We start from the raw sequence: 16,312 nt of genomic DNA on the forward strand, positions 1-16,312 counted from the left end.
GGGCCCCTCGCAGGCTCGCCACGCTTCGGGCTCAGCTTCGCTGCTCTCGGCTCTTTTATATTCCAACTCTATGTGCACTTGGATGGTGGGGCTAGAACCTGGACTCACGGCGCAGGCGCCGTTCATCTTCTGGTATTTTCGGAATCTGTGTGTGCTGTGTACTGCACCCAGGTCCCCAAACACTTTTTAAAATGTAAAATGAGCACTTTTGATTTTTTTTATGTTCGTGTCCCATAAACTTTAACGGTGTTCGTACAAATTTTTTGCCTGTTCGCATGTTCTGGTGCGAACCGAACCGGGGGGTGTTTCGGCCCATCCCTACCTATCACAGTTTCGGAGGCCCTGAAATGTCAAGATAGCACAAACCCCCCCCAAATGACCCCTTTTCGGAAAGTAGATACCCCAAGCTATTTCTTAAAAGGCATGTTGAACCCATGGACTATCATTTTTTGCCACAGATTTTCTGGAAAATACATTTTTTTTTTTTATACACAAAGTTGCCACTTAAATTATATTTCCTGGTCGTCCTCCTGTCAGCACACTATGGGGTTAACTCCTCCTTTTAACCCCCAGGACCACCTTCTTAAAGCTTAATGAAGTTAGGCCCTCCCTTCCCCCTCGTTCTTTTTTTTCTCTGGTTGCCAGTCTACCTGACAAGGTACTACATCTTCACCCCCCCCCCCCACGATGGCTGATGTTTTAAAGTAAGGTGACTAGATTCTGGGGACTTTTTTTATTGGCAAATGGTAAACTGTTTTATAAGCATATTTTCCTCAAATGATATATGCAGTGTTGGAATGATTGTATGATATATACGTTATTTCTCACATTTTGTCCATGAGATTAAAAAAAAAAAAGAAAAAAAAAAGATACTTGGGATATGACTACCAAATGTTACAAAAATAAGATGGAGAAAAAAACTTTTCAATGCATATTTTTTATTTTATTCTTATCAAAGAACTTTTGTTCAATGATAACAATATAAATGAACAATTCAGTACAGTAAAGGATTACATGGTAACAACACTGTACTCCTATTACATTTTTATAATTTTGTTCCCACAAACAGAGCTTTCTTTTGGTGGTATTTAATTTGCACTGGGGTTTAAATTTTTTCCTAAACAAATGAAAAAAGACCCAAAATTTTGAAAGAAAACACATTTTTCTTAGTAACTGTTATAACATTTTGTAAATAAGTAATTTTTCTCTTTCACTGATGTGCGCTGATGAGGCTGCACTTCTGGGCACTGATAGGCGGCACTGATAGGTGCCAGTGATGGGCACTGACAGGCAGCACTGATATGCGGCAATGATGGGCACTGATAGGTGGCCCCCCACCTCCTTCCTTAGAGACCTCCAGAGATCAGAGAGACCCCCCCTTATATCAGCACCCCCTGCCCTCTTTAACACATCCATTCAGATTGCCTTACCAGTGGGACCGGGGAGCTACTGCAATCAAAGCGGGAAATGTAAGTGCTAAGCTAGGGGTCGGAGCTGGGAGATGGAGCTGCTTTAGGGCTATTTACCTCCCACTATGCAGTGTGAATGTCAGAAAAAGCATGTCATTGGTTGCTAGGACAGCAACCAATCACTGCAAAGGAGATCTTTAAGGCACCGGGTGGGGGAGGCAGAGAGGCGCAGCCTGGACTGTCCGGGACAATACCAGACAGGTGGCAACCCTATCTGGGGACAAAACCAGGGACAGACTTGGTCCGGGGACAGTGTCCTTGGTCCGGAAACTGGGGATGTCCGGTCACCCTATTTTAAAAGGGCAGTAGGTGTGTAAAAAAAATAAAATGGAAGATTATTATAATAATAATTTAAATATCTGTGCTGCGCTACTAATGTGTCCTAAATAATTCAATAAATAACCTCTATCTCCATATGCTGCTACATAATATAAATAAAAAATCTTTTAATTCCACGGTAGTGCATCAATTCAAAATCAAATTTCATCTAACAATGTGAATAAAAAAACAAAGTCCATATACAGTGCCTTGCAAAAGTATTCACCCCCTTGGCTTTTTACCTATTTTGTTATATTACAGCCTTTAGTTCATTTTTTTTTAATCTGAATTATATGCGATGGATTACAATATCACAGTGATATCACAATAGTCTAAGTTGGTGAAGTAAAATTAGAAAAAAATATATACATAAAACTATTTTTCAGAAATAAAAAACTGATAATTGGCATGTGCCTATTTATTCACCCCCTTTGTTATGAAGCCCATAAAAAGCTCTGGTGCAACCAATTACCTTCAGAAGTCACATAATTAGTGAAAGATTGCACACAGGTGGAGACATCATAAGTGTCACATGATCTGTCATTACATATACACACCTTTTTGAAAGGCCCCAGAGGCTGCAACACCTAAGCAAGAGGCACCACTAACTAAACACTGCCATGAAGACCAAGGAACTCTCCAAACAAGTAAGGGACAATGTTGTTGAGAAGTACAAGTCAGGGTTAGGTTATAAAAAAAATAATATCCAAATCTTTGATGATCCCTAGGAGCACCATCAAATATATCATAACCAAATGGAAAGAACATGGCACAACAGCAAACCTGCCAAGAGACGGCCGCACACCAAAACTCATGGGCAAGGTAAGGAGGGCATTAATCAGAGAGGAGCACAGAGACCTAAGGTAACCATGGAGGATCTGCAGAGTTGCACACCAGAGACTGGAGGATCTGTACATAGGACCACAATAAGCCGTACGCTCCATAGAGTTGGGCTTTATGGCAGAGTGGCCAGAAGAAAGACATTACTTTTAGCAAAAAACAAAATGGCACGTTTTGAGTTTGCGAAAAAGCATGTTTGAGACTCCCAAAACATATGGAGGAAGGTGCTCTGGTCTAATGAGACTAAAATTAAAATTTTTGGCCAAAGAAAACCGCTATATCTGGAGCAAACCCAACACATCACATCACCCAAAAAACACCATCCCCACAGAGAAACATGGTGGTGGCAGAATCATGCTGTGGGGATGTTTTTCAGCAGTCGGGACTGAAAAACTGGTCAGAGTTGAGGGAAAGATGGATGGTGCTAAAAACAGGGATATTCTTTAGCAAAACCTGTACCACCTTGTGTGTGATTTGAGGCTAGGACGTGGGTTTACCTTCCAGCAGGACAATGACCCCAAACACACTGCTAAGCAACACTTGAGTGGTTTAAGGGGAAACATGTAAATGGGTTGGAATGGCCTAGTCAAAGCCCAGACCTCAATCCAATAGAAAATCTGTGGTCAGACTTAAAGATTGCTGTTCACAAGGGCAAACCATCCAACTTGAAGGAGCTGGAGCAGTTTTGCAAGGAGGAATGGGCAAAAATCCCAGTGGTAAGATGTGGCAAGACTCATAGAGATTTATCCAAAGCAACTTGGAGCTGTGATAGCTGCAAAAGGTGGCTCTACAAAGTATTGACTTTAGGGGGGTGAATAGTTATGCACATTGACTTTTTCTGTTATTTTGTCCCATTTGTTTGCTTCATGATAAAAAAATTAAGTGATGCAAATCCTCAAACAATCCATGTTAATTCCAAGGGGGTGAATACTTTTGCAAGGCACTGTAGATATTAGTGAAGTACATAGAATGTGATAAAGATGGTGTACCACTATGAAAACATACACCATGTGTCCTCCTCCAATACAGTGTTAGTGCATGTTCCACTCCCTTAAGAATAGTGTATACCAGACGGTATTGTCATTCACTCTGGTGACTGGCACCTGGCGCTTATGTTGATATAAAGCACCTCCAATCACCATCCAGATGTCATAAAGTATCCACATGTAGGGAGAAATCCAAACGACGCCTACAATAGTGCAAAGTCTTATGCCCTGTGCACACCACCGGTTTTGCCGTCGGAATAAATTCTGAAGATTTTTCAGATGGAATTCCGCTCCAGCTGTCTTGCATACACACGGTCACACCAAATTCCGACCGTCAAGAACGTACGATGTCTCGTACTTGCTTCAGACCATGCGTCATTTTTGGAACTTTGGAACATCACACAGACGAGCGGTTTTCCCAATAGGAATTTGTTCCATCCGAAAAATATAGAACATGTTCTCTATCTACAGTAAGTGCCGCCGATATTGTGTTTCCAGCGCGATACTGTCACGCTGGTTCCCGGCGACAGGCTTCTCTACCCAGCGTGATCCCGTTGTGCTGGTTCTCGCGCTGGCTGCAATAGGAAAATGTAATTTTCCTATAGTAGCGAGAGCGAGAGAGCGGCGGAAATGTCGCCTCACTCATGAAGCCTGCATGCCTTCTCGGGGGCATAGCAGGGCATACCAGGCCCTTAGGTCGGGTAGGGATTTTAAGGGGAATCCCCTACACCAAAAAAAACGGCGTGGGGTCCCCCCCAAAATCCATACCAGACCCCTATTCGAGCATGCAGCCCGGCCGGCCAGGAAAGGGGGTGGGGACAAACAAGCGCCCCCCCCTCCTGTGCCGTACCAGGCCGTGCCCTCAACATGGGGGATGCCTTGGGGAAGGGGGGGCTGCGCGCCCCCCCCACCCCAAAGCACCTTGTCCCCATGTTGAGGAGGACAAGGGCCTCTTCCCGACAACCCTGGCCGTTGGTTGTTTGGGTCTGCGGGCAGGGGGCTTATCGGAATCCGGGAGCCCCCTTTAATAAGGGGGCCCCCGGATAGCGGCCCCCCACCCTATGTGAATGAGTATGGGGTACAATGTACCCCTACCCATTCACCTGTGGAAAAAAAAAGTAAAAAAAAAAAACACAACACACGAGGGTTAAAATAGTTTATTGCACAGCTCCGGGGGTCTTCCGTCTTCGGGGGTCTTCTCGCCGGACTCCTCCGCTATCTTCTGCTCTTTTGCTAGCTCTTTTACTAGCGGAGGGGCCCGGCTTTCTTCTTCGTCGCCGCCCTCTTCTTCCGACTTCGGTTGGTCTTGTCCCCCTCTTCGGGTTCTTCTTGCCGGGCCACCGCTTCTTCTTCCAGCTCTTTTACTAGCGGTGGCCCGGTCTTCTGTCGCCGCTGCCTTCCGTTCTTCTTCTTCTTCTGGAGATGTTGACTCGACGGTCTCTCCGGCCACAATGCCAGGGACGCGGTGCGCGGCGACTTATATAGGGACAAGGGGCGGGGTCACCGGTTGATGTCACATGGTGACCCCGCCCCCTTACGATGTCACAGTCCCAGCATCCTCCGGGACTGTGACATTGTAAGGGGGCTGGGTCACCATGTGACATCAACCGGTGACCCCGCCCCTTGTCCCTATATAAGTCGCCACGCACCGCGTCCCTGGCATTGCGGCTGGAGAGCTCGTCGAGTCAACGTCTCCAGAAGAAGAAGAACGGAAGTCGGCAACAGAAGACCGGGCCACTGCTAGTAAAAGAGCTGGAAGAAGAAGCGGTGGTCCGGCAAGAAGAACCGAAGAAGGGGACAAGACCTCCCGAAGTCGGAAGAAGAAAGCCAGGCTCCTCCGCTAGTAAAAGAGCCAGCAAAAGAGCAGAAGATAGTGGAGGAGTCCAGCGAGAAGACCCCCGAAGACGGAAGACCCCCGGAGCTGTGCAATAAACTATTTTAACCCTTGTGTGTTGTTTTTTTTTTTTCCTTTTTATCTACAGGTGAATGGGTAGGGGTACATCTTACCCCATACTCATTCACATAGGGTGAAGGGCCGCTATCCGGGGGCCCCCTTATTAAAGGGGGCTACCGGATTCCGATAAGCCCCCCGCCCGCAGACCCCGACAACCAACGGCCAGGGTTGTCGGGAAGAGGCCCTTGTCCTCATCAACATGGGGACAAGGTGCTTTGGGGTGGGGGGGCCGTGCGGCCCCCCCTTCCCCAAGGCACCCCATGTTGTGGGCACGCGACCTGGTACGGCTCAGGAGGGGGGGCGCTCGCTTGTCCCCACCCCCTTTCCTGGCCGGCCGGGCTGTGTGCTCGGATAGGGGTCTGGTATGGATTTTGGGGGGGACCCACGCCGTTTTTTTGGTGTAGGGGATTCCCATTAAAATCCCTACCGGATCTAAGGGCCTGGTATGCCTCCTAAGGGGGAACCCATGCCGTTTTTTTTTAAATTTGGCATGGAGTTCTCCCTTAGGATTCATACCAAACACAGTGCCTGGTATTGGCGGGAATCCAATTCGGATCCCCGCACCAGTGTCAACCCAGCCAGCGATGCTTGTCGCTTATCGGGAAAGGAAAATAAACATTTTTCCTTTCCCGATGTGAGCCAGCTCGGCGCTGGCTCCCGCGACGGAGCTCGTAGGGTGTCAATCTCGCCGATAGAAGCGGTGAGATTGACACAATATCGCGGTCACCTACTGTAAGTCCATCTGAATTTTCAACGTAAAAAGTCTGATAGGGCATACACACGGTCTGAATATTATTATTATACATGATTTATATAGCGCCAACAGTTTATGTAGCGCTTTACAATTTATAAGGGGGGGGGACACAACACAATTACAGTACAATATATGATGAAAAGCTCCCATCTGACTTTTTCTGTCGGAAAGTCCGACCATGTGTGCGCAGCATTACAGTATCTGCTCTATTTTAAAAGTAATGCACTTACACGCAACAAAAAATGGCGATAATGAAAATCAATGTCAGTGTCAGGCATCAACAGTGCTGCGATCTCACCAACTCTCATGGATTGTAGTTCCTGAATTAACATCCTGATGTCACATCCGGTTGCCGCGTAATCACGCCCTGTAGTAATAATAATAATAAATTGTATTAAATATAGTGGGGTTGAGAGAGGGCTGCGGGAGGTATTTTCTTTTTGTAAAGTCTTTTCTTCCCATTTGTGCAGCCATGAGCTTGCCACAGCCACAACAGGCAATGAAGATCTGCAGAAAGGTAGGAGGGGGCGACAGAGGACTATGGAGTAAAAGAGCGCTGCACAGGAGACTGATGTGATGCTTCATTTTTTTTAGGAGCAGAAGCCCTAAAAATTACTATCACAGAAAGAGAAGTCCCGCCATTGCTCTAAAGCCCCACAATCGGGATCTCATTCTAAACACAGAATCCGTTCACCCACTATTCCAAGCTGCAGTAAAACTCCAACAGTGGAGCCAAGACAGACAGGGCGTCCGGCTGAGGACCTGTGCTGGGCCTGTGCTGCACCAGCTCTTCCCGGGAAACTTTTATGTGCCGAGTACATGAGTGATGTGGCCACGGATAAGGAAAGAAGCACGGAGAGCCAAGGAGTACATTCATGAGGCAGTGGCCAAAAGCATTCATTTGGTCTCCAGCGCTAGTGGTTCAAGGGTAGAACCAAAAGCAAGTACTACCACAGATCAAGACCAGAGATCTAGGGTTTTGGAGACTTTCCCAAGATCATCTTCCAAATTGAAACATATGCCCAAACATTTGTTTGATTTTTATCTGATTGACCCATTTGTGATGGCCATAAAAAAGGCCATAGATTGGGATTGGGACAGAGAGGTTTTTTTTTTTTATCTGAAAAAGTCCATCCAGACCCTCCAGGTGGGAGCCAGGCTGGCAATTTTCTGGTGGGTATGGGCAGGGAAGATCAGGGACCACTGGGTCCAGCAAACAGTAAAACGCGGATACAGGGTAGTTTCAGGAGAAACCACCCAATATTTTTGTCCGGACGCATTGGCCATGTGATCAGAAGAGACCCAAGTTCTTAAAAGAATATCTAACCAAATTATGTCAAAAGCAGGAAATTATGCCAGTTCCTTTGAGTCAGCAAGGAAAAGGAGTATATTCACCAATCTTCCTGGTACCCAAAGCCTCTGGAGAGCTCAGACAAGTGTTGGACCTGAGGTCCTTGAATACTTTTATCAATCCCAGAAGGTTTAAAGAGGAAGTAAACCCTTTCAAACCACTTTGACCTACAGGTAAGCCTAGATTAAGGCTTACCTGTAGGTCCAAGCAATATCTCCTAAACCTATATGGTTTAGGAGATATTTGCCCGAAAATGGGCACCGCTGTCTACGGCGCATGCGTCGTAGACAGCGGCGCGCAGGCGCACTAAATGCGGCAAGTCCAAGAATAGATCTGCCTAATTTGTCGACTCCCGTGCGCATGCACGGGAGTGACGTCATCGCGGCTTCGCCGAATGGCAGCGGTGGAGCTGCGAGACGCGACTCCCGTGCGCATGTGGCGAGTCGCCACCAGCAAGATGGATGCAGCGGACTACAGGGGACAGCGGCGACTTCGCTGGCTCCTGTGTCAGGTAAGTGACACATAATGAGCTACTATGCGATGCATAGTAGTCCATTATGCTTTACCTTTGCAGGGAAAAAAAGAGGAAGTAAACCCATCAGGGTTTACTTCCTCTTTAAGATGTTATCGGTGTATACAATTATGTCAGTGATTCAAGCGGGAGATTGGCTAATCTCAATCGATTTAGCAGATGCATATTTGCATGTTCCGATCCACAGGCATCATCAGAGATACCTCAGATCATGGGAGAGTGCCACTATCAATTCAGGTGTCTGCTCTTCGGGATAAATACAGCACCCAGAATTTTCTCCAAGATCCTACTAGCCACCATAGCATTTATCCGTTTGCAGGTGGCAAAGATCTTTCATTACCTAGATGATATCCTGGTCGTGGCCCACTCAAGCAAGGACCGTGCATGGCAACGCAACAGGGTAATGAGGATGTTGTCTGATTTTGGATGGCTGATAAATGGCCAGAGGGGCAAACACATTCCCTCCCAACAGATGGAATATCTAGGAATGACATTCAATGCACGATCAGGACAAGTTTTCCTGCTGGATCGCAAGTGTGATGGGGACCTCAACACTATTGTCGAGGGACTGTATGAAGATGTTGGGGATATTCACTGCAGTCCCATGGGTGAAATTTCATATGAGAGTACTGCAAATGTCCTTCCTGTTTCAATGGGATGGCCAGTCATTTGATATCCCAGTCTCCAGGGCTGGGGGGCTCACTGCCTTGGGAGACAGGCCCAAGGCAGGTGGCAGACATCAGAAACCAGACACTCCAACCTCCTGAAACTACAGATGGCATTCATGGCACTCTTTCAAAGAAGTGATTCAGGGGGCCTGAGTCAAACTGAGACTAGACAAGATGGTGGTAGCCTATATAGCCCGACAGGGTGGTACCAGAAGTCTGCCACTACTCCAACTAGTGACCAAGATTTTTCAATGAGCCGAGGCTCGTGTGGAAACCCTAACCGCAGTCTACATCCCAGGCAAACAAAACCAAAAAAGGGCAGACTTACTAGGCCAGAAGTTTCCCACCGAGGATGGTTAATCAACAGATGCTATGTGGAAACAGTTTTTGCCCGATGGGCGGCACAGTGGTGTAGTGGGTAGCACTCTTACCTAGCAGTAAGAAGGGTTGCTGGTTTAAATCCTAACCACGACTCTACCTGCCTGGAGTTTGCATGATCTCCCTGTGCCTGCGTGGGTTTCCTCTGGGTACTCCGGTTTCCTCCCACAAACCAAAGACATGCAGGTAGGTTAATTGGCTTCTGTCCAAAATTGGCCCTAGTATATAAATGGGGACCTTGGATTGTGGGCTCCTTGAGGGTAGGGACCGATGTGAGTGTGTAATGTACAGGGATAGGGACAATTGTAGACACTCAGGTTGAACTGGATGGACTGGTGTCTTTATTCAACCTTACTATGAAACTTTCAATTTGAGACAAACAAAAAACTGAAGAAAATTCGCCCAATAATCTGACCGTGTGTACAAGGCTTTAGAGGCAACCAAGTAGCAAGGCAGCATTGAGGTGGGATATCTGAGAATTGAAGGGCAAGTTCCCAGGAAACAATGGATGCATTTTTTGTGGAGAAGAAGAGTGATTCTCCCAAATGGAGAGATGGTGGGGTCTCCATGAGTTTTAAAAGTTCTTCTGGGAGGGAGGAGCCATTAAACAATAATAAACGATGCAGTGAAAGTGAAGAGGATACTATAAGAAAATTTTCTGATGACAGAATTCAACGTCAGAAGTGATGTAATGTGTTGAATTGCTTTGTATGTGGTCTTTCATTTCTGAGCATGCCTAGTCTTGCTGTTCAGATTTTTTATTTTATTTTTTGTCAGAAAACCGTACTAATGAAAAGAAAATCTGACTTGATGGTCACATCAGACAATAATTTTCAAGCCTGCACATACAGTTTTTTTCGGCAGAAAATTTGTAATCGACTGTCAAAAGCAGCATGCTAACGATCAGAAAATCAGCAGATCGTTCATCGGACAAAATTTATCTTCAGATTTTCTGACCGTGTGTACGGACCTTTAGACCCCATACACACACTGTTAGATTTTTCTGCAGATTTTTGTCTTCAGATTCACTAAAACCATGTAGTGCAAGGGCCTGTCTGATTACATACAAATTGAAACTCTTAAGGTTTGACCTCATATATTATACGGTTTTGGTAAATCTGAAGACGAAAATCTGAAAGCCTCATACACACGATCAGACTTTGTACAAATTTTTCCATGAACTTTTGTACAAAGGGCGTTGGCCGTAAGTTTGTATTGCATTCACACGATCTGACTTTTTAGGCAACAATCACGAACGTAGTGACGTTTCAACGGACGACACTTCAAAAGAGGACATTCAATTACTCCAGCGCCACCCTTTGCTCAACTTCTGTATTGTTGTCTGATCTTTTGCATTGGTTCTGAGCATGCGTGTTTGTACTTTGTACAAAAGTCCAATGGTTTTGTGTACACACGATCGGACTTTGCTCCATCGGACTTATGTTTCCAAAAAGTTTGTCCTTTCGCACAGCCAACAAAAGTCCATTGAAAACCGAAAAAGTTTGTCTGATGGAGCGTACACACAGTCGGTTGTTGCTCCAAAACAGCTAATTTGCATGTTTGTTGTCAAAAAGTCTGATCGTGTGTATGGGCCTTTAAACATTCTCAATGTCCTTCTCATTGGGAATCCTCCCAGAAATTCTTACACAAGTGGTACTACACCCCAGACAGACTAGCCACCATTTTCCCAGAGCACTCCCTGCTGTGCTGGAGAAATTGTGGCTCTGTGTGATCAATATCTCATGTTTGGTGATATTGCCCAGTCATTCTTGGTCTGCTGTTTTCTCATTGGCCTCCTCCACTTGAGATTCGCGCTATAGCCGAATGACAGCTACAGCGCGGATCTCCTTTTCCGGGACTACGTCTATTGACGTAGTCACGTGCACGAGCATCCTGCGCGCCCCCTGAGGGGCGCACGCGGCGCGCTCTGTGATCGGCGAGTCTACGAGACTCTCCTGATCACTGATCCGTGCAAGGGGTCGATCCCGACCCTTATCACATGATCAGCTGTCAGCCAATGACAGCTGATCATGTGATAGAACGGAGCCGGTAATCGGCTATTATTCCTCCTCGCGCTGACAGCGCGAGGAGGAAAAAAAAAAGCCGATCACCGGCGGCCATGATCGGGACATCAGTCCCGATCACGGCCAGCCCTGCCAGTGCCCACCTGCCCCCTGCTTTGCCTGCCTAAATAAAAAATGTGCCCCCCCTGTCAGTGCCACCCAGCAGTGCCCACAGTGCCACCCAGCAGTGCCCACAGTCTGCCTCAACAAAGGTGCTGCACCCCAGTGCCACATATCCGTGCCCAGCAGTGCCGCCCATCAGTGCCACCTATCAGTGCCCATCAGTCCCATCTATCAGTGGTACCTATCAGTGCCCCTTAGTGCCACCCATCCGTGCCACCCATCTGTGCCACCCATCCGTGCCATCTTATCTGTGCCCGTCTTTGCCCATCACTGCCCCCTGCTTTGCCTGCCTAAATAAAAAAATGTGCCCCCCCTGTCAGTGCCCACAGTGCCACCCAGCAGTGCCCACAGTGCCACCCAGCAGTGCCCACAGTCTGCCTCAACAAAGGTGCTGCACCCCAGTGCCACATATCCGAGCCCAGCAGTGCCGCCCATCAGTGCCACCTATCAGAGCCCATCAGTCCCATCTATCAGTGGTACCTATCAGTGCCCCTTAGTGCCACCCATCCGTGCCATCTTATCTGTGCCCGTCTTTGCCCATCACTGCCCCCTGCTTTGCCTGCCTAAATAAAAAATGTGCCCCCCCTGTCAGTGCCACCCAGCAGTGCCCACAGTGCCACCCAGCAGTGCCCACAGTGCCACCCAGCAGTGCCCACAGTCTGCCTCAACAAAGGTGCTGCACCCCAGTGCCACATATCTGTGCCCAGCAGTGCCGCCCATCAGTGCCCAGCAGTGCTGTCCATCAGTGCCCAGCAGTGCCACCTATCAGAGCCACCTATCAGTGCCCATCAGTCCCATCTATCAGTGGTACCTATCAGTGCCCCTTAGTGCCACCCATCCGTGCAATCTTATCTGTGCCCGTCTTTGCCCGTCGGTGCCGCCTTATCTGTGCCTATTAGTGCCGCCTTAACTATGCCTATCAGTGCAGCCTATCAGTGCCCACCAATGCAGCCTATCAGTGCAGCCTATCAGTGCCGCCTCATCAGCGCACTTCAATGAAGGAGAAAAATGACCTGTTTGCAAAATTTTATAACAAACTATTAAACTCCCAGCTGTAATTAAATACCACCAAAAGAAAGCTCTATTTGTGGGAAAAAAATGATAAAAATTTAATTTGGGTACAGTGTTGTATGACCGCGCAATTGTCATTCAAAGTGCATCAGCGCTGAAAGCTGAAAATTGGTCTGGGACTGAGGGGGGTTTAAGTGCCCAGTAAGCAAGTGGTTAAACTTGACCCAGACCTAGCCATGCCGGGCATAGGTATGGATTCCCAGCCTTTAGGATTTCACACTGTACAAAACACCTATCTATAGCAGCTTGGTGAACTCTTGCTCGGAATTGGAAACAAGTAACGCCCCCTGATCGTTAAACCGCTATCAGAATTCTAAACAAATGTGTCCTATTTGAATACATGTTCACATATTTTACAAGACGCATTTCTCCTAACTGGTCTTTTTGGATTCTGTCCAAAATTGGCCCTAGTATATGAATGGGGACCTTGGCTTGTGGGCTCCTTGAGGGTAGACACTTGTAGACACTCACTCAGGTTGAACTGGATGGACTGGTGTCTTTATTCAACCTTACCAACTATGAAATCGCCTGTGCAAAATAATGGAAAGCCTGAAAACATGACCTGTTGGGGCGCCTTGAGGACTGGAGTTGAAAAACACTGCTCTATGCTGACAACACCAAAATTTATCACTCTACCCCTCGGCTCACTCCTTCAGTCTCCTCGTGCATCACAAATTTACTAACAGACATATCAGCCTGGATGTCACACCACTTCCTCAGACTGAATCTATCCAAAACGGAGATCATAATATTTCCTCTCCTAGGTGCCACTTTTCCCGATTTCTCTGTCAAAATTGATAGCACTATCAGCCCGTCCTATCCTTTTGGCCCCCACGTCCAAGCGCTTTCCAAATCTTGCCGCCTCAACCTCTGCGACATCTCCAAAATACGCCCTTTCCTAACCAATGGCACCATAAAGCTCCTAGTTCCCTCTCTGGTCATCTCCTACCTTGACCACTGCAACTCCCTCCTCACGAGATTACCTTTACATAGGCTATCCCCCCTTCAGTCCATCATGAATGCTGCTGCCAGCACTCCTGCTAGATGACCAGTACCCCCAACAGTCATTGTTCTTTCACCACATACCAGGCCTTTGGGCGAAGTACTGTCCTCATTAACCTCTGAGCAGAACAGAGCTCTGCAGCAACTAAAGGACATTGTAATCCAAAGTAAACCTCCAAAACCAATTTCCCCAGTTCTTATCCACCTTACAAATTGCTCAGCGACTGCTATCCCTCATCTGGCTTCCACTCGCCCAATTTAAATTCTAAATTCTAACAACAGCTTAGAAAGCCATCCACAAATTCAGCCCCCAGCTACATCACTAACCTAGTCTCAAAATACCATCTGATTTGTTCCCTTCGTTCCTCCCAGGACCTCCTGCTCTCTAGTTCCCTTATCACCTCCTCCCACACTTGCCTCCAGGACATTTCCAGAGCCTCTCCCTTCCTATGGAACTCCCTACCCCAATCTGTCCGACTATATCCTACTCTGCTTGCTTTTAAACGATCCTTGGAAAACCTTCTCTCCAGAGAAGGCTGTCCGGTCTCCAACTTACAACTGTACTTTTACTTTCTCCATCAGCCCATCCCCCCCACAGTTATTACCTTTTGTATCACTTGACCCTCCCTCCTAGATTGTAAGCTCTAACAAGCAGGGGCCTCTGGTCCCTCCTATTGAATTTTATTGTAACTGTACTGTCTGCCCTCATGATGTAAATTTTTTCCTGAAAAAATCTTAGTAAACAAACACAGCACAATACTGCATTATGGTCACTAGATGGAGCCAAGGAAATCAGTGTATGAAATATAATAGGGCCAATATTTCTTATTGCTGGGAGAATGCCCGTCACATTCATTCAGCTAATTAAAAAAATAGACCTCTATGTTTTTATGAAAGCTTACACCACAAAATGTACTCAGCCAATAAAAAGGTAATGACTCCATTTTTATTCTTCTACTGCTATGAATGGCCAACACGGTACAACACTTCATCCATGTCTTTGGTGATCTCTGATCTCCTTATGAACTGTTTCTTACATGATGAAGATCAGCCATGGAGTATATCTGAGGTGTATATCAGGGTGTGCTTCTTCCCCACATGAGAGCTGTGATGTCCAGCAACATTCATATAGAAGACATTTCCCGCACAAATACACCTTGAAAGTTGTGTGGTACCCCTGATGTACAGGAAGACAGGACTTCAGTGAGGAATTCCTTCACTCAGGACAGGAAAGTGTCTTCTCCCCCGTGTGAGATCTCTGGTGTCTGGAAAGATTGGATTTCCGTGAAAAATACTTTCCACACTCAGGACAGTTATATGGCTTCTCCCCCGTGTGAGATCTCTGATGTGTATAAAGATTGGACTTCTCTGAAAAACATTTCCCGCACTCGGGACAGGAAAGTGGCTTCTCCCCTGTGTGAGATCTCTGATGGCTGCAAAGATTGGACTTCACTGAAAAACATTTCCCGCACTCAGGACAGGAATACGGCTTTTCGCCCGTGTGCGATCTCTGATGTATATAAAGATTGGACTTCACTGAAAAACATTTCCCGCACACAGGACAGGAATATGGCTTGTCCCCAGTGTGTGATCTCTCATGTGTGTGAAGAGTGGACTTCACTGAAAAACATTTCCCACACTCAGAACAGGAATATGGCTTCTCACCTGTGTGAGATCTCTGATGTGTTTGAAGATTGACCTTATATAAATAACATTTCCCGCACTCAGGACAGGAATACGGCTTCTCCCCTGTGTGAGATCTTTTATGTACGTTAAGATGTGATTTATAATGGAAACACTTCCCGCACTCAGTACAGGAAAACCTCTTCTCTGTTGGAAGGACGGCACCGTCCCTCACAGTCTGAGGTTCCTCAGGATAAGAGGAATACGATGGTCCATCTACACTGTGTGGTGCTGGATGGACATTTGAGGTAGTCGGGTTTTCTCCTGGACTATACTGTGTGATGTCCTCATCTTCTACTTTACAGTCTGGAGACAAAGTGAGACAATCCTCTGAGGTTTTCCTCATCTCCCGTCCATCTACTAAAATAGGAATAAAAAGATTATTACTAGACATGAGCATTAGAGTTCCAATATCCCCCCTGTTTTTTGCAGACAGACATACATTTCCCGATGCCTGATGATGTACAAATTCCTCATGCTCCCTGAATATGAGCTCATATATAGTTAAACTTTCTATCCAGGAGTGAATAGACTTGGCAATTCATTCTGCCCATGTTGAGGGTATGTGACCTGGTATGGTTCAGGAGGGGGCATGCTCACTTCACAGCCCCTCACTCTTTCCTGGGCAGCCAAGCTGCATGTTCGGATGAGAGTCTGGTATGGATTGTGGACCTCACACTTTTTCTTGTTTTTTTTTTGCATAGGGTTCTCTCTTAAAATCCATACAAAACTCATAATATTGTTATTCAGTAATTTGTAAAAGTTTTACAGTAAATGTTTACATGAGACAAGTTGCAGAGGTCCCACACCACTGCCTCCCATCTCCTGAGACTGCACTCAGTGACTTGGGTCTGAGACTATACAGACATATCCCTCCACCCGGCACAGCCAGCAAACAGGAATGCTCTATCAGAGATCTTGCTAGACCCAGAAATGGGGCAGAAGACTCAAAGCACATGGCCCAGGTGCCTACGTCTATGGTGAAAATCAAGATTTTGCGGTCAGCTGAACCCCAGAATCTCCATAAATCCAGTCTAGATACATAAATAGTGTCTGCAGCACAGAGAAGGAAGATTATCGGAGAGAAATCCAGGAATACAGGACGGGGAACACAGCTCAG

General features: G+C 46.6%; 1 protein-coding gene across 1 annotated transcript in view; it reads right to left on the minus strand.

Annotated features, from left to right (window-relative positions):
* Positions 1–16,312, minus strand: part of LOC143986857 (uncharacterized) — a 154,388-nt gene that overhangs the window by 65,383 nt on the left and 72,693 nt on the right. The window contains exon 18 of the mRNA XM_077485264.1: positions 14,916–15,552. Coding sequence (XP_077341390.1) covers positions 14,916–15,552 — 637 coding nt within the window. The remainder of the gene's footprint in view (positions 1–14,915; positions 15,553–16,312) is intronic.

This window comes from Lithobates pipiens, unplaced genomic scaffold (assembly GCF_037356315.1).
Source record: "Lithobates pipiens isolate NorthernLeopardFrog02 unplaced genomic scaffold, aLitPip1_a1.2 Scaffold_18, whole genome shotgun sequence".
Classification (NCBI taxonomy): Eukaryota; Metazoa; Chordata; class Amphibia; order Anura; family Ranidae; genus Lithobates; species Lithobates pipiens.